We start from the raw sequence: 27,658 nt of genomic DNA, 5'->3' as shown, positions 1-27,658 counted from the left end.
AGCATCTGCTGACAACAGGAATACCGCCCACGAGCAGTGAGAAGTCAGTGCTTTTGAGAATATCAATTGCAAACGGACTGACTTTAGAGGCCTTATAGAGACCAACGTGTGCACAGCATTGACTCATCTCCATGCCTGAGAGACACAGGGCCTTCTCACAGGGCGTGCCTAGCTGCACATGCAAGCGTGGGGTGTTTTCACTACAGGCAATGAAATCACTTGGTTACTTCAGCTTCATCTGAGCATGTTTTAAAAGTGGCTTTTTGCCTCAAATGGGAAAATAACATGTTTAGAGCAAGGAAAACAATGTTCATAGCCTTCCTTTTGAACTCAAACTATTACCCAATACTTTCTATGGTCGTTAACAGGGCTGACTTCACTGGAAATGCTTCATATATTGAAAGGAGAAGCTTACGAAGCAGAAACGCAATTGCACAAACCACCCTTCTCTTTATTTCTCCTCCTCACTCGCTCCCCTCACCTCCCTGAAGGGTAATTTTTAAAGCATCTAATAAAACTCAACATATCTATTCGGGTTGTTCTGCAGCATTTCTTGCAGCCAAAGTTAGTTTGGGGAGGAAACCTTGCTCTGAATTAGTCTCAAAGGACAAGTCATCAGCCACACCCACGCTGCCTCACCCCCAGAACCTGGCACCTGCCAGGAGTCTGGTTCTCATCTTTCTATGCCCTCCAGCATTCACTGGTAACTTGTAACTGTAAGTCATCTGCACAACAGCCCCTGGTCCATTCTGAAGGCATAAGTAACCTATAATTACTGTGTTAAGATCCCTAATTTACTTACTTAAGTTGTTTATTACTTTTAGAGAGGAAAGGGGAGAGGGAGAGGGAATGGGAGGAAGGGGGGAGGAGAGAGAAACATACATCGATTTGTTGTTCCACTTATTTATGCATTCATTGGTTGTTTCCTGTATGTGCCTTGACTGGGGATCAAACCCACAACTTTGGCGTATCCGGACAATTCTCTGACCGACTGAGCTACCTGGCCAGAGCCCTAATTTTTTATTCATTGATAACTTTCAAGCTCTACCATCAGACATGCTGTTATTTCATAGCATACATTTTTCAGAGGAAGTCTGCTTTTCTCCGGCCTTCCAAATAGCATCTAGAAGATATTCCAATGGGGGGGTTTTAAGATGAGGGATACGTTCTAAGAGTATTTTTTAGGGCAAATCTCTGAAAGTACCGTGGGAGAAAATCAGAAAACAGCAACACTGTGCAACGTTACTCAAGTACAAACACCAATTGTCCTAAGTTATAAATTATTGAGCACAAAATATAAACAACATATTGCAACTTTACTATTTTTCTATTTGACTGGCTACTTGGACTCAACAGAGGCCTTAGTAACCTATGACTTTAACATCTTTGAGGTGTCACAGTACATTAACATGAAATCTAACTAGGTGGCACAAGACTAGGCAACCTGTCAACAGAGCAATGACTAACGTCACAGATGTGGTCACTTCCTGCCTTTATGATAATCTGATCACCCGTGTAAAGATGCTCAGCATTATGTGAGGGTTCTCTGCTGCTCTTGGGCAAGTTATTATTCAAGAAAAGTCTGCCAGAGCAGTTCTAATGAGTGACACCAGCTGCTGTCATTTAGCAGGTTGAGTCAAAACTTTGCCTTACGTTTAGTGTCAGAAAGGTAGCAAGCCTATGAAAAATTTTTTCCTCTTGTGTCCCCATTCCTACACTGCCACACATAGTCCCTCCTCAATGTGTCCTATTATCCAATCATCTAGCATCCTGACGTGCGACCCTGAGGGTACTTTCCAAGTAAGAATGCTATTTCGGATTTTGCTCAGTGCAGGGGGAGAATAGGGTGGCTGAATGGACAAAGTGATAAAAGGAGGCGGGAAAGAAACATTCTAAAACCTCATTTAATAGAATGTTCTTCATCCTGACGCCCCTCAGGATGTAAAGAGAGCTTGGTGTAAAGAAGTGCACTCTGATGACTGAAGACTTGTGTGAACAAGTAAGGCAGTTTCTTGACCTATCCCCACCCCCTAAGAATCTGTGGGATAACCTGGGAGGAAGCATGAACACCCCATTCCAAAATGGGGCCACGTGACTCCTCGCAGAAGGTAATTTTACAGCCCTGGCTCCTGAAGCAGCAGCCTCCCCGTCAGCCATTACATAATGGGCAGTTACAGCCGTACACTTTGGGACCTTCAGGTCTCTGAGTCTTGATGTCTGGTGAGCATTTCAGACCACTTCCACTTCAGTAAGGGCCCCTGGAGTCCGGTGGCCACAGTCAGGGTTCTACCCTTTGATAACAGCAATTGGCCTCAGTTTAATGGCCTTCTTGCTGATTCCAGCATCATGGCAGGTGTTCACCACATCCGTCACATTTTTATAGGACTCAGGAGCCTGCGGGGGTGGGATGGGGTGGGGGGAGAGAAACATTGTAAAAGTTTCCTGAAACTTCACTTGTAATTAAAGAAATGCACATTAAAACAATACAATTTTTTCCCTATAAAATAAGCAAAGATTAAAAAGACAATTAAGTTCAGTGTTGGTAAGGGTATAGTAAGATAAACACCCTCATCTTGTTTTACATAACTTTCTGTATTACTCAAAATGTTCCCAAAGAACACTCATTGCTTGTATAGCCAAGAAAAGCAGCAGGTGTAACTGAATAAGGCATGCACACCGACACCCAACTAGAAGGAAACGCACCCAACCATCCTGTTAGTGGTGCTGATCTTGAGATGGTGGGAGTTATTGGCAATTTTGATTTTCTTTCTTTATAGATTTCTGCAGCTGTTAAACTTCCTGGAATTAACATGTATTACCTTTACAACAAGGGAAAGTTATGACACTCATATATATAACACTGTATGCATGTATGTACGTGTGTTTGTACACACACAAATTTTGTGAATTTCTAGCAAGAGGTCCTTCCTTCTTACCCACACTCACTGTCCTGCCACCATTAGACTGAATCTCAGCACGCACAGCCTGTGTCTCCATTCACGTCAACACAGGAAGCTCAGACCTCCCAGGCGGATTCCCGCACAGCTCTGTACACACCCTTGCTGGCCCGTCTCCCATTCTCTTCCAATTTCTGAGACTTCTCCACTGTGGACCCTGAAACTCCTTCCACTGAGTCAAGTGCAAAATGCTTCCTCTTCCCTTCTTTAAACATTTCCTTCACTTTTTTACTCTTGCTAAAATATGAATGTCCCCTGAGGATGCTACTTTTGCCTCCAACTTCCTGAAGTAGTAGCTGTTTTCTCTTTCCAACTGGGTCATGCAATTTGGCTGAGAAGTGGGACAGGTGTCCTTGCTCTTCATGGTCATTTCCAGATCATTCTCCCTCCTGCCTCCCTAAACACTCCCAGTTTTGACTCTTACAGCCCTCAGTCATTACCAACAACTACTTTTTCTTGTTGCAATTATAACATCTGCCTGAGCCTGCACCACATCCCACTATTACGTGAAGATCCGCAGCTCCTGGCTCACTGTCCTGCTCTCCTACCATAGTTCTGAGTGATGTCAACACCAAGGAAGAGGACCCTTTCAGTACCTTGTCTTCTCAGTTCACTGATTTCTGCTCCTTCTATGCTCACCTCAGCTATTCACTCACTGGGTCATACCCCACAACTGGCCATTCATTACCCATGATCACAAGTCCTTCACTGTCTGCTTAAAGCATCCCAGGCTGGTGATCACAGCCTAGGATTCCAGCTCACGCCCCCTCATGCTCCATCCCTGATACTCCTTTAATCCCACGAGACCTACAATCCCTCGGCAACACCCTCAACAATCTTGCTTCTTTTCCACAGTGCTGTACTACGACCTGTTCTCCTCTCTGCCTGGGAAGATTATCCACACAGGCCATTCCGCATTCCCTTCAGCTCCTCACTCAAGTATCACCCTCACCCACCCTATTAAAAGCTGCACCCACACCCATCTCTCTGTACCCCCCTCCCCGTTTTTACTCTGTAGCACTCATCACCATCCAATGCACTGTACGCTTTACTATTTGGTAAGTTTCACGAGGAAGGGATGTTTGTCAGTTTGTTCACTGCAGTAACCCTAGCACCTAAACCAGCACCTGGCTGCAGCAGATGTTTAATGAGTATTCGCTGAAGGAGTGAAAGGAAACATATTGTAAAGCATGCAATTAAAAATATACCAAATGTTAACAGTGGTTATCTCTGGGTCTAGATGTTTTCTTTTTCTTTATTGCAGTCTCTAAAACCTCTTAATTAAACATGTGCCATTGTTAAAATCAGGGGGGGAATTAATAGTTATTAAAAAATAAGGCGGTCATACTCTGACTCATTGATCTCCTTTGGGGATTTCACTCTATAATTATTAAAACATCTGGAAAAAAACTTGATGAATGAAGACACTCCTTACCACTTATAGTATCAAAAACTTGAAAAAAAACCTGAAAGCTACTTAATTATCCAGTATAAGAAGAAACTTACCAAGTATTTAGCTGGTAGACTACTAGGCAATCATTAAAAAGTGACACAAATAATATTATAATGATCTAGGTTAAAGAAAGGACTGCATAGGGAGCATGTGCGATCTTGCTACTCAGTGTATGTTGATAGTTTGTCTCAAATAAACCCTTATAAAATTCAAATAAAGCAAAATCAAAAAATATAAAAAGGATTACATAATGTTTGCAAACTATGATGATAACTAGTTTTAAAAAAAGCAGTTAGGGAAAACAATGGCAGTAAGTATCCTACAAAAGGAGAAAATAGTTTTCTCAAGGCAGTGTGTTTCTGGATGATTAACAGAAAAAAACTTAAAAAAAAAAACTTGTTGCTCCTAATTTAAACATGTACTTCTGTGTAAACACACATAAATACATACATATATAATTTAAATAAGATCTTTGCTCTCTTATGAATCAGGCAAAACTATTTCCCCAAACATTCCCCCAATGCCTTTTCAAGTCTGCTTTCAAATTAAAATGTGTACAGCTACGCAAAAGGAAGGTCACAATGAGCCAGCTCAAACTATTTTTAAAGCTTACAGTGTAGACGGAGACTACATAAAAGGTAAAAATCATTCTTATGGACTTGGCTTGCAATTAGTCTCCAAACAAAAAAGACAACGATCAGCTGTACTTGAGGTTATTTTAAAAAATAACAATTGGTTAGTAATACCAAAAATTGCTGCCTCTGTGCACTGGTATAATTCATAAACAGTTCCATGCTGAACATTTATGAAAATGTCACTTACCTCTTCCATAACCAGTTTGGGTGAGGCAACACGAATTGCAATCCCCATGTCTGCCAATTTGTCTAAGACGTCCTGGAAATCTAAGTTACGTCGAGATTTTGCTCGGGATAATGCACGGCCCTAGATTGGGAAAGGAATAAACTTCACTTTATGATTCCGAGTTACAGCCTATGTTCAATCCCAGCAATTATTTAAATCCTTAGAATTATATGCATTTTCTTTGACTTCTTTTTAAAATAAAAATGGAGTTAAAAGACAGCCTTTAACTATTTTATCAACCTTACTATGTGCCTTTTGTTATAAGCTGCATCATATCTTTTTGGAAAACAAATTTCTATCTATGCAAAGCATTTAGTATTTAAAGATTTAGTTTTGTATTTTAATTACTATTATCAATTCAATGTAAACATATTAATTTTTAATTGTAAACAGTATGTCTGCTATCACAAAAGCTTTATACTCTTTACGATTTAAAGCTGTTTGTCAACCTCAGCACTACTAACGTTTTGGACCAGATAATTCTGTGTTGTGGGGGCTGTCCTGTACATTGTAGGATGTTTAGCAACACCCTTGGCCTCCACTCATCAGATGCCAGTGGCAAAACTCCCTCCCCAACTGTGACAATCAAAGATGCCCCCAGACTTGGCTTGTTTGTGAGATGTCGCACTGGTTTTGATCACTGGGTTAAAATAAGGAGTTGGAAGGAAACAAAATGAAAAAGGATCACAGAAACAAGTAAGATTGAAACACATCTGTGACAGCTTATGCCATGAGAAGGCATCCTAGAAAGTTTCTACTACATCACTACCTAAGCACTGAGGGCTGAGAACAGGGCCTGGCAAACTGGTTCGTGAGCCAAATTGGCCTACCACAGCTGTTTTTGGAAATAAAGTTTTACTGGAACACAGCAATGCCCATTTATGTATGTATGGAATAGCTGCTACAGAGACCATACGGTCCCCCAAAGCCTAGAACAGTTACTGTCTGCAGCTTACAGAAAGTTGACCAACCCCAGCTTAGGAGAGGCCGTATGTTGTTACGGCTGTGCAGTCTATGCAAGGACTCTGGTTTGCAAACAGGGCATACCCCCCAAATCTTGAGTGGGCCCACCATGTAAAGAACAAATTATGCAAATGATTAGGTCTGTTGTATGCGATAACTTGTGATGTAGACAGATCTGCATCAGTTAAAGTTGTATCAGTTATGCTAGTCTGGAGCTTGTGGACTTGAAGGGAAATAGTCACCGGCTGACAATGACCCTGCTAGTAGAGATACTAGATGAACATCACTTGGTTCACCACAGTATATATTATAGGAATAAATTCAGGGGGAAGACAAGACAGAAACCTTAACTTTGTTAATGCTCTATCAAGTACATTTACCTTTCAAAATTCAAAACAGCAAAAACGACGACTAAATTGAAGAGAGCACTTGTAAGCAAGTTTATGTTTTCCTTACCGCTCCGTGACAGGTTGTTCCAAAGGTCTCAGTCATGCCCTGTTCAGTGCCAGTAAGAACGTAACTACAGGTTCCCATGGTGCCCCCAATGAGCACTGGCTGTCCAGTGAGCTGAGGATGCACAAAAGTCAAACATGTTAAAATTCAGAAGAGCATGAGCTCTTTGTGACTGAGATTTAAATTTCCTGCTGCACTGGAGGATTGTGGGAGACATCTGAGCATCTAAATGCATTTCTCTCACAACCATATTGACATTTTGATTCTTTGATAACTGAGAGGTGAAAGAAGAAAAAGGGAATGAAAATGTGAGGACCAGAAAGGCAGCAGAAGGCAGACTGAATGCAAGAGCAAAGCAAAATCCAACCATGTGGGGTTATTAGGAAGAACCATCCTGCCTTTTCCAGGTTTCAGTTTCCTCATCTATGAAATGGGAGTAGGTGAAGGGTCTTTTTAACTTTATCACAGTTAGACACCAAAAGGATAAAATGAATGAAACAGATCGGATTTAACCTTAATGATGTTTTCCAATCATTCGCCGCCTTAAGAAGATAACCCTAAAGCACGGATTGGGGGCAGTCTGCTTCAGAGATCAGAAATCACTGCTCTCAGGGATGACGGGTTCTCCTTTCACAGTGGCTGCTTTCCAGTTTAAACTTCTCCACATTAGGAACTACCTACGTTACGCACCCACTGCCTGAAGCCACAGACAGCGCAGGACGTACCTGGTAATCAACAGCGATGAGGGGGTGGTGTGGAGGGAAAGCGCGGGTGGATCCCTTCCTGTGCACCAACAGGGTCCGTTCCTTTCCGTCCACCACGTGCTGTTCCACTTTGGCAATGTTGTGAGAAACATCATAGATCACGTGTAGGTCCAAGTCATCGGGGGTTGTGTTGAAGACCTTGGCAAAAGCCTAAGAGAAAAAGCTTAACTTAAAAGCGGCCAGAACCAGCTCTTCAGAACTTATCTTACTGATCCCAGCTAGTTTATTCCTGAAAGGAGTGAGGGATTTAAGAGTTCAAAAACAGCAGTGTTGTGAATCTTCACGTAAAGGACAGAGAAATTCCGTTCCATAAGTTCCAGCTTTGGTTGAAAAGCTGCTTGGCTCCTCTCGATCCTGCCCGTCGGAACTCTTCCTCCTCAGCCTTCTGAATATTAGTGAATGGCACTGCTATGCCCTCCACTGCTCAAGGAAAATTCCAGGAATCCTGCTGGCTTCTCTTCTTCCCTCATTCCCTGCACCTGATACTCTGCTTATTTATTTTAAGAAGACATCAAAAGCTTAGACACTGCCAATATTTTGAATATTTTTTTATATAAATTTCCAAAACCAAATTTTATAGGCTCTGATTTGACTACACTGTTTCAAGGCCCTTAACTTCACTATGGATAACTTGGACCAGAAGAGCAACTTCACACACCTGTCGGGTTAAGAAGGTCATGGAAGAGCGGTTGACCCAGGCATAGTTCCCTGCCGCTGCCATTCCCTTCAGGTAGTCCTGGCCCTCTGGAGACGAGATTCGAGCACAAGCCAGCTGACGGTCATTGACTATGATCTTGTCCCTCTTCATGGCTTTCTCCATAGCAACCAGGGCATCTGGAACAAGAGAGCAGCATGTCTAAGCCAGTCAGCGTTCCCTCTATTATTCACGTTTACTGCAGAGAACTGGCTATGCTCAAACCCATTCTATAGTGAAAAAACAACAGGAAACTGTGTAAAACACAGCTTTCCCTCTGAAGCGTTTCTGAGTTCATCTATCTGCTTGGTCAAGACCCAGCTGCTGAGCACCTTCCCCGTCAGAGCCCTGACACAAGCTAAGTGGGCCACAAAGACAGAACCTGCCTTCCAAGGGCTTGTAAGGGAAACGAGACGTGTTAGTTACTCCTTTCCTGGCATGTGAATGGGTAAGAACAGAAGTAGTAAAATACATTTTAGTATCATCATGGTTTTAAAAAATAATTTTCAGTGACTTAAAAGAACTGGATAAAGTTGCTAGATCTTCTGCAGGAAAATCAAATCCATGACAAAGTATAAAGTAGTACTCAGCACAAAGTACTAAAATACTAGTCAATGCTCATGTACTTGATAGATGAAATATTCTAATGGGTCAGGTTGGCGCAAATTATTAAAATTCCCATAGGATGAAATGTACATATGAGGATGAACTATAATATGCAATTTAAAATTAATATAATTTCCACATGTCTATAACTTTTCATATATTCATAAATCCTTTCATATATCCTATGATTTATTGAGAGTGACCTTCCTGCTATTTCTCTGCCCCCTACTTTTGTTCATGTTGTCTTCTGGTCATGAACATCCTTTGTCTATTGTGTATGACTGTCCAAATGCAGACACTGCACATCCATGAAGCCATCTCTGAAATCTTGATATCTTTTTCCTTTGTCTCTTCTGTAATATTTAATCTATCGCTACCTTCTGTCTTATACCTTTGCTTTTTAATGAACATCACATCTCTTTCATGGGACAATGTGAGGGTAGAGTCCTTGCTTGTTTCATCACTGAATCCACTATAACACCTCATCCGTGTAAGTATCTAAGACATATTTGCCAAATTAATGCCTACAACATAAACTCCACAATTCAAGGTCCTTGCTCTTTCTCAGTCAGATAATAGTAAGAGTGGAAAAAAACAAACTGGAGCCAGTATTTATTGAGTACTAAGCATCAGACACTGACATGGTAAGTGCTGTAATAAATTATTTCATTTAATCTCCTATGACAACACCACGTAAAATAGTTATTCTTCCTATTTTTTTTTTCACAAAGAAGGCCCAGTGAAGTTAATTTGTTTGAGGTCTAGTTAGAAGGACCAGGGTAAAAACCTACAGAGTATAATCCCAGGCTTTCTTCTTAAATATCTATGTGGCTCCCCATAAAATGTACATTTTAGCACCATGCCAAAAATTAGGTCCAGAATGTACCTGTGGCTACTTGGTGGCCCAAGCCTCTGCTTCCACTGTGGATCATCACACACACCTGTCCTTTATGGTCGATGCCCATCTTCTTAGCAGCATACTCATTGAAAATCTCATCCACAACCTGGATTTCTGCATAGTGGTTACCTGCTCCCAGGGTCCCCAACTGTAAATATAAGAATGTCTGATAAAACAGCATCTATTCTGATTTTTTAAAAAAAATCCACTTAAAAGCAAATAGGTATAAAGCAACTGATAACAAAAATGAAAAAAATAATCACAGAGTGTTTTATGTAACAAAAAAATTTGTAAGCCTTAAAAATGCTTCTTTTGTTTAAAGTGATATTCCATACCACAAAAATAACTGCTTGAAGTTTACTGTATCATCATTGCTTGAGGTATGCATGTATAAAAAGCTTCATTATAAGATTATAAAGGGTCTTAAGTTTGAGAGGGGGGAATTACTACAGAGTAGGACCCTCCCCAAATAAATAAATAAATAAATAAATAAATAAATAAATAAATAAATAAATTTAAAAAAAGAAAAGCTTCATATACCAACCCCCATACTACTAAATGGCCCAAAGGACATTTTGAACATCACTGAGAAAAGGGTCAAACTTCAGGATGAATATTCATGAGCTCACTGACACCATTATCCAGCACTGGAAGAGCATGTCCCTTAACTGGAGCTAACAGATGATTCAGGGAACCAGAGAACGGCAGTGCTGGAAGTTTTTAGAAGTTGCCTGGCTTTAACTACCCCAATTTTCAGATAAGAAAATGAGACCCAGATAGACAAAAAAGAGACTTAACCAAGGTCACAGCGATTTAATGGGAAAGTCATCAAAATTAGCTATTAATTCAAATATCTGGTATATTCTTATCTCACAAACACCATGAACTGACAAGGTATCTCTTCTCATCTAAGACTTGAAAACGCTTTCAGCAAAATCTTAGCTTGTCCAAAGTATGCACACATGCAATTTTAGCATACATTTTAAGCCTTATAATAACTCATTTTTCTCCCATTCACTTCTAATTCACTGTATCTTGTTTTATCTTATGAAGATTGGCAAACTCCCGAGAGCTTTTCAGAAGAGTAAGAATAAAGTATAAACAAACATACTTGTGCTCGCTTTGATATCAGTGGAAAAACCTGGGGATATGTATTTGCTACATAGAAGAAAGATTTCTTTCCCCCACCAACAGAAACCAAATTTGAAAAATATGAACACGTCCCCCCTCCGAAGTGTCACCTGAGGAAGGCCTCTCTTCTTAGCCCTCGCGGAGACCTTATTGGGGTCAGCCTGCAGCATCCTTCCATACTCCTCACAGTGCTCCTTGTCTTCAGCCCAGGCATAGCCTTCTCGTAGTGACCAGTCCACCCCCATCTCCAAGGCCTCTTCCAAGTCTCTAAGAGAGGAATAAGGAGCCAGTCATTTCACAATCAAGGCAGACCAAACCTAAGGATGGCCACATCTCAAAGGGCAGAGGAAATACTACAGTTACTGTATGTACTAGGCATTGTGCTACATAGCTCTCAGAAACTCTCTTGTTTTTTGGGGAAAGCAGTTACATAAATAATTGCTATATAAAATGGTAATTGCCACATTAGAGATGATTATAGTTCTTTTTTGACATTTATATAGCCCTTTATTTATATTTTTCAAATCTTATTTATCTCTCTGATCCTGAATTCTATGAGGTGGTAATTAAGCAGCCAAAAAATAATTATAACCATAATCAGGTATTACTATCAACCATTACCTTTACAGCTACCTGCCTGCTTTAATAATTTATGGAAAGTTACAGTCAAGTAATAAAAAAAAGCTATCTAAAATGTCCTCAGGCGACACAGGTTAAATTTTAAGCTCTAGTACTCCCTTCACAGAAGTACTATGTGACTTCACTGCGCCTGCATTTTGAAGCTGAGGTGCACACACATTAAAACCCCTAGAAGAAAAAGCTCCGATCTTCACCTAAGGTCCAGCCCTCTTCTGAAACACCGCCAGGAGAGACTGCAATGTTCAATGTCCCTGCCCCGCTACAGCCCATTTAAAACATTATTTATTAGAACAAAATTCCTATCTGAAATATTTGTGAAGCCCTGACCAGTGTGGCTCAGTTGTTTGGGTGTCATCCCTCAAAGTAAAAGGTCGCCAGTTTGATTCCTGGTCAGGGCAATGCCTGGCTGTAAGTTCGGTCCCTGGTCAGGGCGCCTATGAGAGGCAACCAATTGATATTTCTCTTGCACATCAATGTTTCTCTCCCCCTTTCTCTCTCCCTTCCCTTCTCACTCTACAAATAAGTAAATAAAATCATTAAAAAATAAAATATTTATAAAAATGAGTAGAATTTCTTTGTATGTTCCAAGTACGCTTTCCAAAAGTCAATCCATTACCACTCCCTGAAAAGAAAATGACCACCCCCATCTCCTAACTCTCCTATGTTGGAAACAAATGTGAGGGTCTTGTGGGTATCATTTCTCTCACTCCACTGACTGGAAACTCGTGCTCACTTGGCATTCATCGGGATGACGCCTTTGGATCCCACCCCAACAGGGATGTGGTCGAACATGGCCTGGGCAAGCTGCTCCTTCACCGGCTGAACGTCGCTCTCATCTAAATTGGTTCTGAGCAAGCGGACACCGCAGTTGATGTCAAATCCGACGCCACCTGCACAATACAGAGAAGCTCGTGAAATATCGGGAAAGCCAGGTGGTTGGGCATTGCTGCCTGTGGCTTCCCATCATTAACACAGGGTTTAACAGTCAGCCATTCTTTTAAAAATAACTGTTTTATAGTAGCCAGTAAAGTGGTTCTCTGTGGGCAAAGTCTGATGATACCAAAACAACTTAAAGTAAAAGACATTTTATGTCCATCTTTCTACCTGCTTTAGGTTTCTAATTTGTTGTTCTTTCAGATGATTAGATGATTGATAGTCAACTATTCTTTTCTAATTTGTGCATTTAAGGCTATATATTCCTACCCAAGTATGGCATTAACAGTAATCACAATTTTTAGACATAATTATATTTTATTAACATCAACTTATTTTGTATTTTCTTTATGGTTTCTTCTTTTTTTGACCTATGGGTTATTTAAATGCATATTGCTTAACTTGTAAATATATGAGGTTTAAAAATAGTCCTGTTGTTAATGATGTCTGACTTAATTTCACTGTGGTAGAGACTATGCTCTGTATCAATATTCTAAAGTGTGGTCCAGAGATCCTTTCAGGTTTAAGACTAAATGTAAAATAATGTTAAAATATTATTAGCCTTTTATTATTTTCTTTTTATTTAAAAATATTATTAGCTTTTTAAATTTACTCTCTTGAATGTACATTAGTTTTCCAAAGGCTACATGACATGTGATAATATGTTTGTTCTGATGGATAATGAAATATGCACTTGTATATTATTGTTTTTAAAATGTTTCAGCTTTAATATTTGGTAAAGTAAACGCTGATAAAAGCCTTTGACAGCAACCCTCAAAAAAATTTAAGAAGTGTAAAGGGGTATTTAGTCCAAAATTTTGAGAACTGCCTCTCTCATTTCAATGCACTAAAATTTGAGATCTGCTTTTTGGCTCAGCACATTGTCAATTTGGGTAAATGTTGTGTGCACTCAAAAAGAATGTGTACAACATTCTGCAGTGCTTGGATGACCATGCACATATATTAGAAGTCAAGGTGTTAAGTTTGTTAACTGGATTGTTCAAATCGTCTATATTCTTACTGACTGAAATCTGCCTTTACCTCAAGAGGAACACAGTGGTAAATATTGCGCTCATGTATTTGTATTTTTCCTTATACTGGATCGCAGCCTCACAAATTCCTTTTTTTTACAAAAGATTTTGTTTATTTATTTTTAGAGAGAGGGCAAGGGAGGGAGAAAGAGGGAGAGAAACATCAATGTGTGGTTGCCTTTTGCATGCCCCCAACTGGGGACCTGGCCTGCAACCCAGGCATGTGCCCTGACTGGGAATTGAACTGGCGACCCTTTGGTTTGCAGGCCAGTGCTCAGTCCACTGAGCCACACCAGCCAGGGCACCTCACAAATTCTTACTGCCATAACAGCCTTCTCAGAGATGAAACTTTTATTTTATTCAGCCTTTCTTGTTATTTCCAGCAAGGGATTACTCTGAAACAACCATGTTCACCATTGGCAGAGGGAGAACTCTCAAGATATAATTTATACTTTTTTTTTCAAACTTTGAAAGCAAAGTCATTAATTCTGATGTGAAATATTTTCAGGGAAAGCACCCCACAACAGAAAAGACATATACCACTGGAGGTGAATAATGAGGGCAATGACAGCAAACACAGAATACTCTCTATGTGCCTAATACTGTTCTAAGTATTTTACATTGCTTAATTCATTTAATTCTTGTAATAATACTCCAATTTGCAAAAGAGGTAACTGGGACATAAAGATACATAATTTGCCAGGAAAGTGTTTCAGTTTGTTTTGTAGCCAATCTCTGAATAGTGCCTGGTATATAGTAAGAGCCTGAAGAGTTCTCAATAAGTACAGTGATCCCTCACTTATCGCGGGTATGACGTTCTAGACATCCCCCCGTGACAGGTGAAAATCCACGAAGTAGGAACCTTACATTTATTTTAGTATTTACTGTACAGTACCGCAAAATCCTGCGATATAGTGAAAATCTGTGATAAATAACTGAATATAATATTTTTAAAAATCCTGCGATACAGTGAGGCCACAATAAGTGAACCGTGATATAGAAAGGGACTATTGTATATGCCTTACTTGATATTTTAAGAGCTTCTGCATGTCCACAATTAATCCTCTCAGTCAACGAGGAAAAGAAATGATAGCATTTGATGAGACAGAGATGCACACACATGAAGAAGCCATGCTCTAGTTCAGAAAGGCGATGACACACTGAGAGAAGCTACACACTAGACAGCAGCATGCAGTCACCTTACCTGGGGACACCACTGCTTCAGGGTCATTCATATCAAAGGCTGCCATATTCCCAATAGCAAATCCATAACCTGAATGCACATCAGGAAGTCCAATAGATCTCTGAAAGATAATTAGGAAAAGAAATACAGTTTCTCAACCTGGCACTTGGTTTGCCTGATGAACCTGAGAGTGATTCTCAAAGAGGCTGTAGTCTAAAGCTGTCCCCAGATCTAGATCCTAGTTTCATAAAATATTCTCTATTGGTGAAAATTAGATGTAAAAACTCCTAATTAGGTATAAAATATCTTAAGGAGGAAACCCCTTCTTGTAACATCTGACCATTAACTAAGGAAACCCTGAACAGAAAAGCCTCAGTGTAATATGACACAGGAGGACCACAGACCACCTTTAATGTGCTATTACATTAAAGGCATCTAAAGACAGACACTGACAAACAGTGGTCAGGTCAGGTTAAAAGCAGAGCAACATCTGATTTATATGGGTGCTTAGTGTTTAAGCAATCACCAACAATTGTAACCCATCTAATGGTATGAGTACTGCATACTTTCTACATCTGGGGCCTAGTAAAGGATCCTGACCCAGGAGGAATGCAGGTCAAACCTGCTGAGGACATATGGAGATACCGAGACACATTCAAGTTTTTCATATACATAAGCCATGTCTTCTTATCGTCGCCCCCCAGTGCCCAGCACAGTAACTGACATAAAGACCTCAAAAAATGTCTGTAGAATGGATTCGTTTTAACATCTCCCTGCGCCGGTGGAATCTGAATGTGAGACTGCAGTACGGGCCCACTTGTACCATCAGATTTATCCCTATTATCATTACTCCCCTCTTTTTCAGTCAAGTCCAGAATAGCTACACTGTTCTCTCCCCCTCTCCTCAGTCCCAACCCTTAAATGTCTTTCCATCCCTTCTACAATTGTCCTATGAAATGGGGCCACAGTGAGAACTGAAGCGGCGGTATACTACTCCGGGAGGAATGATGTACAGTGACAAAGAAACAAGAACACATAAAAAGCTACTCTGAAGGTTCTCAAACCCTTATAGGTTCTAGCCAAAGGCAATCAGAACCTGTGCTGTTATTCAGACCCAATTATATCTTTCCATCCCATGGTTATTTCTAGATGTTCAGGGGCCACTGTCTAAATGACACTGCTGGCAGTCAGGCACGGCCATTTATCCACCCAACAAGTTTTAGACTAAGAGAAAGCACCAACGATCAAAGCGCTGAACAGGGACTCACATGAACAATCCCGGGCAGGGCTGCCACATTGCCAATTTGTTTCATGGCAGGCAGGAAGCCACCAACACCTAAAGACAAAAATTCAACATCAGAAAAGAGGACTCATTTGGTTTTTAGTAAGTGCATTCACACATTTCTAGATTGCATTACATGGAGGGACAAAGCCTAAAATCTGAGACGGAAGTGGGAAGGGGCTTCTGCAGCAGGCAGCCAGTGCCCAGAGAGCTGGGTGAGGGCAGCCAGACCAATGACAGCCATCTGTCAGCGTTCTGTGCAACATGAGAAGGTTACTTGCAAACGTACTGGGAGATGTAAATCAACTATTTAACATTACGTTGTCAATATAAAAAAATGTATTTTTTCATAGTTCGTATAATTTATCAAAGTAAAATCAAAACACTGTTTTGCTCTAAGTGACAAGTAAGGGCAGTGTGGAGTTGGGAAAACACTGGACTATAAGAGTCAGGGGACCGGGGTTCTAGTCCCAGCTCTGCCACTTGGTTGCCGTGTCATTTTTAGACAAGTCAGCATACCCTGGCAGGACGTGGGGGAGATAAGAGTTTGCTGATCTAAAAAATAAAAGGGTTAAGATTAGACTTTACTTCCACCATTGCTACTCGAGCTTTATACCTTTAAACCTCACTGTAGTCTTGCAAGATGGGTGCAATAAACTCTCTTCTATAGGTAACGGGACTTAGGTATACTTTGGAATCGGTGTTCCTGGGTCTAAACCCTGACTCTGCCAACAAGAAGTTGTGCGACTTTGGACAAGTTAAAATTACTTAACCTCACTGAACCTTGACTTACATATCTTTGAAATGGAGACATTATCTTCCTCTTAGAGTTACTCTAAGGATGACAGGAGATAACCCATGTAAAGCACCTAGGAAAGTGCCTGGCACGTAGGACGCGCACAATGAACGGCAGCTCTCATTATTATCCAGGGTTAGCTTCGAAACCAGCCAGGGCCGTCCAGCTCCAAATGGTTTCTACAAGGTCAGGTAGCTAACAATATAACCACGAATTAGAAATAGTTTTTTGATCTCATTTTAAGTCTTAAGTCATTTCTTGACAATATTTTTGTATTTAAAAATAATTATCTAAATTACCAGTTTTTGTCAGGCTACACTTACAATAATACCACACATAAAATTCTAACATACTTACCCCCGCCTCGACAGGCATTCCTTAATTCCTCAAACATCAATTTTTCCAGAGCATCATTCACATAGAAAACCCCTTCAACCTGGTACCAAAGAAAAGGAAAAACTATCTGAGCACCTATACATGATGTATAGACACTGAATACACTATAAAAATGCAACATTCATTTTAATTTTCTTCTTAAAAATACTTTCGCATTACCTTAAATAAGCAGAAAATTTCCCATTAAAAAGTATGAGATGGGCCCTGGCTGGGTAGCTCTGGTGGTTAGTGTCACCCCCATACACCAGGATTGCAGGTTCATACATACAAGAATCAACCAATGAACGTATAAGTGGAACTACAAATCGATGTTTCTCTCTCTCTCTAAAATAAAGGAAAAACAAGTACAAAATGTCCCCGTCCTTAAATACAGTGGCCCTGGAACAACATGGGGGTTTAAGGTGCTGTCAACCACTCCCTCCCACCCCCCACCATGCAGCTGAAAATCGTGTGTAACTTTGACTCCCCCAAAACTTAACTACTATGAATAGCCTAACTGTTGACGGGAAGCCTCACTGATAACACGAACAGTCAATTAACATATGTTGTGTATGTTATGTGCATTAGTACTGTATTTTTACAGTAAAGTAAGCTAAAGAAAATACTAAGAAAATCATAAGGAAGAGAAAATAGTTTATTGAAAAAAAATACGTTATAAGTGGACCCATGCAATTCAAGTCTGTTGTTCAAGGGTTAACTGTATATCTTTTTTAAAAAAAGATTTTATTTATTTTTAGAGAGGGGAAGGGAAGACGAGAGGAAGAGAAACATCACTGTGAGCGAGGAACAGCCATCAGTTACCTCCTGTTCGTGCCCTGAATGGGACCGAAGCTGCCACCCTTCAGTTTACGGGATGACACGCCAACCGAGCCACACGGGCCGGGGCCCACAAATGGTTTTGTTGGTTCTCCTCCTCTCAAGGCCACGTTAAAGAACTTAACAGGGAAAATATTTCGTGCATGTGATAAAGTCTGACAATTGCTGTCAAAAGGTCTCAGTGTTCTTTCTCACGCTTTTAAAATATCAACAGACTTTGAAAAAAGCAGGTGAATCAAAAATTCAGATTTCGAACGGAACAACGCAGCCGCCTGACTCCGGTGCGCTTTCCCTGGGCCTCAGACGACAACGGGCACACCACGCCGTGCCGTGTCCTGGGGTTTACAGATCTACACGCGGGTAAACGGGAAGTAAAGATTTCCCGAGCAGGTGTAATGCCGCGTGCTCAGTTCTGCCATCTGCATCTCAAGAGGGTAAAGAAGTCTGACAAAGGAGCACACAGAAGGCAGCAGGATATACAATTATGTAACTAACGCCAAGGGCCAGAACGCTTTCGCCACAGGTCAGACATTATGAAGGAACCGCCCAGCGACAGAGAAGCAACGATTTAACACTTAGTCCCCCGGAGAAGTACTGCTTTCGTCGGAAAGGTGATTTCGGCATCTGAACCACGGCGTGAACAATCCTAGTTGATGGGACACGGCTCTAGGACAATTTCAAAAGGTCCCATTTATTAACACGCCACGCGTTTACCGGGGACTTCTGATGTGTCAGGTACTGCCCTGCGCGCGAGGGGACAAAGAACACCCAAGATCCTGCTCAAGGAGCTTCCGGTCGGGCGGGCGGCCCCGACGCGCACACCCGGGACACGCACGGCCACACAGGCACACAGTGCGTGACGCCTGATGAAGGGGCGGCTCCGTGGCCGAGGGAGCCCCGGTAGGCCGCGTGGGTCACTCATTTTTGGTTCAGTTTGTTCACCGTGTACTGAGTTGACTCTTTAAAGACGAGAGACATCCCCAGGCCAGCAGCACATTAGGAGCTGAACAAGAAGGTGACAGAAAGATGGGAGGGGAGTGGTTTCAAGGGACAAAAATAAACTTTTAGCGACGCATGAGGGTCTTAGCGAATGGCGATCCCGAAAGACGGGATACTTGTTAGTGTGAGATTCGTGACTCTCACGGGGATGGGAACACGGTTTAAACTTGGCCTCGAGGTCGGTAACGTTTCAAGACCAATTTATTAAGATTTCCACTCCCCCTTCTCACGGGACAGGGGGCAGGAGAGTGTGGCCCGGACAGTCACACCCGAACCGCCGGGCAGGGTCGGACCGGCCCCCCCGACAGAAGGTGCGGCAGTACGGCCTCCGAAGCTCAGCCAGAACTGCCGCCAGGCATCTCCCCTGCCGGCGACCCCGTCCCGGTGACTCTCATTCTCTCCGTCCGCGCCGAGGGAACCGGCACTCACACCCTGGCCGCGGCGAGAACAGCCACACGGGGCCTTTCGGACGGCGGGTCCGTCCTCCCTTCAGGATCTAACCAAGTGCGTTACTCGGCGGGGACGCTCAGTGTGTTTTGATATTGAATACAAGGGTGGGGTGGCTCTCAAGAACGTCTCCCAAGACAGGGTCACAAGCCTTCGGTGCCCCTGCACGGCCCTTGAAGGGGCTTCAAAAGCCGTTTAGCGACACAGGCAGCAAAGCCTCACAAATGCCTCCCTTATTTCTCTTCTCTCGTGGAAGGTAATGGGCACACATGGCAACGGAGCCTGACAGATGCAGGCAGCCCGGGCTTTCTGACTCTCTGGTGTGGGGTTCCCCCGGGTCCATCCTGTCGGAGGGAGACGCGAACGGGGACATCGCGCCCCGGCTGAGCTCCTTACCAGGCGGGCAGAGGGAGCTCTGTCACCGACTGTTCCTCAAGGTCCTTTCGCGAAGTATTAACGACAAACATGACCTGCCCTGGGGGTTTTCTAGGCTGTTGCGAGGAGCAAAGCCGTGTTTATGAAGAACTAGCACAGCGCAGCGAATGCCGAGAATTTGCTTCAGGGAACGCAGGTCTGTAAAGGTCACTTAAATGGCCGGCATGACTCCGAGGAACCGAGTTCCAGTCCCAGCAGCTCTGCCCGGGACTGGCTGTGTCACCCTGTAAAAGGCGACGAACGTCTCTGACACGCGGGAACGCAGCCCATCTTCCCGCGCGTTTATGATACTTAAGGGCGAGAAAACGGCTTGCAGTCGCCAACTTCGTTTTTACTTGGAACCACTATAGGCACGCCTCTGCCTGTCCACGTTACTTGGGGACCTCTCCGACGGGGTGACGGGGCCGGCCCCGGTTAGGACAGGGGGTGGGGGTGGGGGTGCGGGAAGGCGAGGAGGAGGCCTGGCGGGCGGCCTCGAAGGCGCCGCGGGCTCCAAGCCGGGAAGGCCCGGCCACCGGGTCCTGCTTCCCTGGCTCACCTGCATGTTGGGCACGAAGCCTTTCTTGATTCTCCAGCAGTTTTTATCGATCTTTTCCAAGAACTGCAGCTCATCATTGTAGTTGCGACTCATGGCGGCGACTACCGTAGCAACTCCCGGTTCCGCTTTGAAGAGCAATGCCGCGTTGTCCCGTTGCCCGAAACCCCACCTTCCGGAACTCAACGCGCAGGCGCGACCGGCCCCGCCGCAGGATGGGCTACGGCGAGCGCCGAGGCTCCAAACTCATCGCCCAACCGCTTTTCTCTCCGTAAGTTACACTGCCCTCTAGTGTTTACCTTTGTGGATATTTCACTAGTCGTTCTCTTCCAGGCTAAAAGCTACGCTAGCTAAATCCAGGAGTTTTTAGTATGGTCTAGTTATCTTTTGTTTTGTTTTGCTGAATCTGGGTCAGGTCCGGCTGCTTCAATGGACAAATCAGCTTGGAGTGTCACCCCCGGCAGTGAGGGAGGAAAGATGTCTGCAGCTGAGAAAGGTGGACATGTGTAAATGAATAGCACTTCTGAACATTTGTAATGTCTCAGAATGAATTTATGGATATACTTTGAATAACTTTGACGTCGTTAAAGAGAATCCCAAAGAATGACACATGACAGTTTATCATTTATTCTAACAAACACTTATGGGGACAGCTGTTAGGGCCAGATGTGTGCTCCAAAATGAGTCAATGCCAGTCCCTGGGGATAGCCAAGGCTTTCCAGTCTAGCCTTCTTTGGCGGCCAAGTACTCTAGGATCATGCTTTTATACGCAATGTCTCTTGTTCCACGTAGTAAGAGCTTTAAGTGATTTCAGTTTCTAGCCCTGTCTCTCTAGAAGAACACCTACTTTAGAATCAGAAAGCCTTGGATTCAGTTTCTACCTCTGCCATTTACCGGCTTTGTGTGCTTAATCTCTCTTAACCTTTGTTTACTCATCTATAAAATGGGATCATAGTTCTTCGTAGAGAGGCTGCGAGGATTAAATGAACCGGCATTTGTGAAGTAGCCAGCACAGGGTCTGGCGCTTGGTCAGCACCCCAATCAATGCTCTCTCCCATTCCCCTGCTAGACGGTAAACAACACAAAACCAAAGTTTGTGGTTTCTATTTATTTCTTACATCATCCATACCACTTTCCCTTCCTCCTCTTTTGCTCCAATTCCCCCTCATTGATTACATGCTCTGCACCATTAATATCATCACCAACTGTAAATTCTCTAGGGTTACTACTCAGCACGGCCACTTCATTTAATTTAGGTGGGAAAACATCCCAAAAGTTACAGAAATGATACAACTGCCAGAGTTTCCTGTGACCACCTTGTTTCTCACTGGAAACATCTAAGAGGCAAAAATCAAGCCTTGAAATCTGTACAACCTCAGTTTTCATCAATGTTAAAGACACTCTTCCCTCTTTGCTTTTTATTTAAAAAAATCTGGGGCAGCACATTTTGCAAATAAAAAGACAAGGTTGACACTGATAGAAAACAATTTTAATTAAATACAGGGGCAGTAGTAGTACATATAAAACACAAAATCCAACAACAGGCAGGGAGCGGAGAACCCTAGAGAGCTGGAAGAGCTGAAGGGCTCTCCACTGACAACACTAATTCAAACCTGTGCTTAAGAGTTCCTCACGCACCTCATCAGAAGGGCATGCCTCGCTCTTGGCCACAGAATCTTACAGACACAGGAACATACAATACGCACTGAAACACGAACACACATTTGAAGGTCCATCCCTTCACATATAAGGAGACGCACATATCCTGATTTCACTGTTGAACCCCAGTTTGCCTCCCCCTGTCTCTGAGGACTTGAGAAAGAAAACTTTCAGCCTAAGCACTTGACAAGAACTTGAAAACTCCAGCATGCACTGTCTTCTCCCTCTGGGTTTACAGTAGGTGGGATTAGGGCCGTTTACTCCCTGGAGCGGACTCCAATCAGGCAATCAGGGGACTGATTTCCCACTCCACTGTCCGCTTATCAGGTTCAGACCTTCCCAACCAAAGAAACTCGATTGCTGTTTTAAGGGCGTTTCATACTTCAGGTCAGTCGAAATCAACAGGAAATGCTGAAAAAGATCAACAGTGAAGATAAGGTTAAACTCTGGGCACCTGCAGCCGTAGGATACCTGGGTTTTCCTGAGGGCTGAGGGACAGATGGTTTCTTGACCAGGTCCTGCCGTGTCACATCCTCTCCTCCCCTGTCTCCTGGTCATGCCTTTTGCCAGCTTGACATCTCTGAACCTTACTTTCCTCATCCATAAAATGTGACTAATAATGCCAGCCTTACCGGTTGTCTTGTGAAATAAAGAAAATGAAGCATAATGCAGTACACCTTGTTCTGTGATGTGAATAAATTTGGGTGCAAAGGGAAATTGGACCTGGTCTGATTTTAAAACTCAAGTTTAAATACTTTTCATGGTTAATTGTAAGCTGTAAGAACCAAACATTTTGTTTACAAAATTCCCTGGGCTGGGAAAAAGCAAAGCAGAACAAACTAAAACAGGAAGTAAGCAAACAGAAAGAGGCTTATTCTACTATGAAAAGGAAATGGGACAGTTAAGAGAATATTCACATTCTTACCTCAAGAACTTCAATATCTGAATTGACTAATGAGATTTTGTGTGGGTTGGGCAGAGGAAATCCTTGCTGCAATTTTGCTAAAATATAAAACAAGATGTAAAATAATTGGGCATGGGACATAAAGTTTGGGCAAGGTTTTTAGTAAGAGATTAACAAGCAGCTTTTAAACAGTTTATCTTCTCATTCTCCTTTGTTCTGCGTTTTCATTTTCTCCGATCTATCCCGAGCATTTCCCTGGATGAATGGTTAATTAATCCATGTTTAATAAAAATGCACCTGCAATTATGTGCCTTTGGATGGCAGAAAAATGTTGGCACCTTGACCACTTTATATTTTGAAAATAACTTACTTAGTGGGTCCTGAGAACATTTTGGTCTATAATACAAAGCATATTTTAATTAAGCCAAACTCAGGATGCTGCTGTGTGTGAAAGGTTGTCATTTCATTAAAACGCTGTCTATCCAGATGGTGGTCTTTGCATAAGAACCACAGAGACACCAACCGCTAGTGAGAGTAATGTCATTTCCGGCTCTTCACTGCATAAGGAGAATGGTTTCAATCTTTTTAACTCAACCAGAAATAGCCTTTCTTGCTGAGTCTTCAAATGGAGTTGCTATCAAGGCTTGAACCTAGAATAACTAATTTTGCAACTGTATCGTTGATGCTACAAACTTAGCAAATTCTGGCACTAGCCTGGATTTATAATAACACTCTAGAAGTACAAGCTTTGGGGCAGAAAGTCCCAAAGAATCCCCAACATTTAGCCAATGCCAGTCACATTGTTCCCCAAGGACCTCTTACCGTTGGCCAGTGGGAGCATGCCAAAGTGGAGAATGGAGGAAAGAATATTTTCAAATCTCAAAACCTAAAATGAAAGGGGAAACCAAATCAGTTGTCTAATCAAGGCATTTTTAAAGTACCATGCCTGGTTTGCACCTGCACTTTCCCACACCTTACCAGGATAGAGAGCTATAATTGGAATCTCCCCGTACGGCTACAAATTCTAGCTTTTAGACAGTGAGAGCTATTTCGTGGGAAACCATATTACAGAGTTTCCCAATCTTTTTTCTTCTTTCAGGGCAGACATTTCTACTCCCCTCTACCCTGGATCATGGTGACAGCAAATGCAGAGGGACCACGTGGTGGCAGAAAACACGGCAGCTTAGATACTACCAAGTATGATCTGGAACAACGAATACATATCCTGATTAGTAGTCTTCCCTTAATTTACTGGGAAGCCCAGCCACAGCAGTTCCCTTGTATGATGTTATGCTCTGTAGTTAGTGGCGTCACCAGAATGCCCAATTTTATCTTTCATAAATTATGATAGTTGTACAATCTTAGCAAAGTGTTCATTCCTGGGAAGATTTGGGTATTAAAAATAAATGCACTATGATGAACATGAATTCATTCAATCAATATTTTTTGATCATCCTCTAGGCTTAGCAGTAATAAGGACCTCTTTGCAACTTAGCAAGGGTGACTCTGAAGCAGACTTCCTAGGTTTACCTCTTGTTTTTAACACTTTACTGTGTGATGTTGGTAAAGTTCCTTAACCTCCCTGTGCCTCAAGCTCCTCACTGTCAAGTGAAGATAACACTACTAATCTCACAGGGTGCTGTTAGGATTATACAAATTAATGTTATGCCCAGTATATAGCATTGTCATTTTTTCAGAAATGTCATGATTAGTACACTTTGTTGTTGATACTGAGGAGTTTGTCTGGGTCGTCCCAGAAAACCTGGACTCATTTTGACTCCTCTGGGCTCAGGAAATATTATTTATGGGACAGTCAGCTATGCATTCTCATTGACTATAGTCTGTCATCGACCTCATGGCTATGACACAGAGGAGCTAATCCACAGTGACCCTGCCTGAGAACCACTGCTCTAGAATGCAGGCACCATGAGGGTTGGACGCCAGTTAGTGATCTGGCTGATCCTGAAGCTTGGGGCTGGGGTACCAAGTCGCACGTTGATACCCAAAAGGTATCTCCATACAAGCAGCCTTGACCTAATTTTAGGAGGTGGCTAGAAAGCCTTCAAAGAGCAAACTTGATCATGGCCTAATAATTGACATAGAGCTTCATCCTTTGTGAATCTGGCTCTTAAACTTAATTGTAGAGGATTGTTTAATCTAAGACAGAAAAAAAAAAAAAAACCCCGAAATCTCCTAGAAAATATCTTTTTTCCCAAACATTATACAATGTCTTAACAGTCTTTTGAGTTCTTTTTAAAGTCGTTTTGAACAGATAAAAGTGAATTGGAGCGTTCCTATCTTGTTTAATAGTTAATGGGCTTGGTGGACCAGTAGCTACATAAATAATTTTAAAGTTAAAACCTACGCTTATGGGAAAAACAGGTACTACTCAGCAGTATAGAAAACAATCACCCAGCTACTACACAGGAAAATCCTCATTCTCCCCAGGCAAGGAACTCTGAGAGCCCCGATCCCTACCTCGATATTGTTGCGACTGGACTCTGGCAAAGAGAGGCGGAACCTGGGAACGAAACAACAAAACCAACAGGCAAAGGTTAAAGGAGGAATATTTTAAAACAACCATTTCGGTAGAAAGAAACAAAAGGGCTAGGGAATTTTTTTCTTTTTAGCTCAAGAAGCTGCTATTTAAAAAAACACTCCATCTTGTAAGGACTTTATGTTCTTTTACATCTTTCCCTCTGTATTTGTTGCTTAAGAAGCAGAGCAGGAATAACAGAAGGACTGGGTTCCCCAAGTGCACTTTCTCTGTTGCATTTCCTGTTAGAAACTTGCAATGGCAGAGCAATCTTCACAAACTACTTTTTAGTCTACAGTCATCCACTGTGAAGTGCCCGGTCTCATGTGATCTCTGAAGCTCAGCAGGGTTAGGCCTGGGAAGTACTCAATCGGGAGAACATTTGCAGGTCTCCTTGCTTGGAACTCAGTCTCATAACTTCTCCAATCCAGGCTGGCTCCTTATTAGTAAACATGACAATGATGCTGATGATAGCAATGACGCTGTATGACATGTCTCAGTTTGGGTGATTTATAAACACTTTAAAATTTAATCTTCATAAAAACTCTGTGATAGATGCAATTATTGTTGTGTTGCCGCCTTTTCAGACGAGGAAACTGATGATCAGGGAAGAGAATGAAATGACCCAAGTCACTGAGTTAGCAACTGATGGATCCGGATGACAATTCTCACTCTGTTTGACTCTAGACTCTATGCTCAGTTGAGGTCACAGCTCTTAGAAGGTTGTATCACCGATATAACTTCTTATCTGCTCAGCATAACGCATAGCAATCACTGTGATAGCTGTTTGGCATCCAAGGCGATGCTGTGTGGTTGTTAAAGGCACCGCTGGGGAAACGTGAGGGGGGTGCCTCCCGCTGGTCACACCGCCTCTCATCATGGACAAGGAAGTTCAGGTTATAGATTCAGCCCACGTAAAGGTGGAACACACTTGTGAGTTTTCTTTTCTTTTTCCTTCACAACCCCTAGCCATGATTGGCCACGTCAGGGCCACCTGCTAAGAGTGAGGTAGTATGGGGTTTCCCACGAATCGACTACCCTTTCCTCCAAAGGCCATGTTACTTCTCTCTCTCTCCTTGCTCTCTGGGCATACTCACCAGATGAGTTTACTAATGGACAGGTCTCCCTAACTGCAGAGAAACCTGGAGCAAGGAGTAAACTGTTCTGAAAAACATGCAAGGGCAGCTCGGACCACTAGGTGGCGACTGAGTTCAGTGCTTCCACCTTTCATGCTCTACGGGCCGCTAACCTGCTACTTAAAGCCTTGACACTAGAAACTAATTTTTAAGACAGAACCACAGAGTCCTTGGGGGAGAAATGGAGCTCACATAGCTCTGCCTTAAAGATATACAGAAGTATTGCCTATTTTAAAAGTTTTGGAGAGGATTTATCATCCTGATTGAAAACCAGAGCTACGTTGGCCTGCGAGCCAAGTGTCGCTGGTTCGATCCCCAGTCAGGGCACATGACTAGGTTGCATGTCAGGTCCCCAGTTGGGGGCGCAAGTGAGAGGCAACCACACAGTGATGTTTCTCTCCCTCTGCTTCTCCTTTCCCCTCTCTCTAAAAATAAATAAACAAACAAATAATTAAAAAAAAATAAGAAAGAAAAAACCAGCACTAAAGTGCAAACTCTTAAACATGGCAAAAGGCCCTTTAGGGTCTGGGTCACTAGAGCAAATATGACATAATGAAGGTCAAGTGGACCAAAGCACAGGCACTCACAATACCAATCTTCCAACCCTGTGGCCATAGCAGACACTGAAAATCAATCCCGCACTCAATATTCCATAGTAATTGTTTATCTCTCTTCCCTCTGATTGTGAACTCCTTGAGGATAGAGATTTAGTCTTAACTTTGTATTCCCAGATTGAGTACAGAGCATGCAACATTTAGACACGTAGTGTCCATTCATTCATTGATTCGTCCAGCAGACATATTGAATACCCATACATGTCAACCCTGGGACAGGTGCTGCAGATACAATTGTGAGCAAAACCACACACAACCACTGCTCTCATGAGGCTTACAGCCTTGTGGGGTAGCAGATGTCAATCAAACAACCCCACTGATGAAGGCTGAATTGTAGATTGAGATAAATGCTCTAATGAAAGAAATACATCCATGGAGGCAAATGAGAAAGGAACCTGACCTTAGCTGGTGGGTATAGGAAGTTTTCCAAGACAGGGAAAGACGTCCTTGAGCTAACTTATGAAGGGTAAGCATGGTTCAAATGGCAAAATAGAGGAGGAGGAGGGAAGGCGTCTGGGCAGAGGCTGCACAAGCCCC

The 27,658-nt window shown here is 42.5% G+C and overlaps 2 protein-coding genes across 2 annotated transcripts in view; both read right to left on the bottom strand.

Moving 5' to 3' along the window:
- Positions 1-1,295: 1,295 nt before the first annotated feature.
- Positions 1,296-20,448, bottom strand: RTCB (RNA 2',3'-cyclic phosphate and 5'-OH ligase). The gene is made up of 12 exons (XM_090272556.1): positions 20,276-20,448; positions 17,002-17,080; positions 15,835-15,902; positions 14,588-14,687; positions 12,153-12,309; positions 10,891-11,047; positions 9,638-9,797; positions 8,110-8,285; positions 7,413-7,601; positions 6,691-6,801; positions 5,233-5,352; positions 1,296-2,394 (listed from the first exon to the last, which is right to left on the bottom strand). Exons 1-12 carry the CDS (start codon positions 20,366-20,368, stop codon positions 2,287-2,289), a joined length of 1,518 nt encoding a protein of 505 aa, XP_090128682.1. The 5' UTR covers positions 20,369-20,448; the 3' UTR covers positions 1,296-2,286.
- Positions 20,449-21,739: 1,291 nt separating this feature from the next.
- The window catches only part of BPIFC (BPI fold containing family C), a 36,790-nt gene continuing 30,871 nt past the window's right edge, over positions 21,740-27,658 (bottom strand). The window contains exons 13-16 of the mRNA XM_090272554.1: positions 25,314-25,356; positions 23,658-23,721; positions 22,857-22,933; positions 21,740-22,342 (exon numbers count right to left, since the gene is read on the bottom strand). Of these exons, the coding sequence (XP_090128680.1) occupies positions 22,220-22,342; positions 22,857-22,933; positions 23,658-23,721; positions 25,314-25,356 (307 nt within the window). The 3' untranslated portion in view covers positions 21,740-22,219. The remainder of the gene's footprint in view (positions 22,343-22,856; positions 22,934-23,657; positions 23,722-25,313; positions 25,357-27,658) is intronic.

Source organism: Furipterus horrens, unplaced genomic scaffold (genome assembly GCF_987537825.1).
Source record: "Furipterus horrens unplaced genomic scaffold, mFurHor1.1.pri manual_scaffold_4, whole genome shotgun sequence".
NCBI classification, from domain to species: Eukaryota; Metazoa; Chordata; class Mammalia; order Chiroptera; family Furipteridae; genus Furipterus; species Furipterus horrens.
The sequence above is the reverse complement of the archived record's forward strand: the minus strand, read 5'-3'. Positions and strand labels throughout refer to the sequence as shown.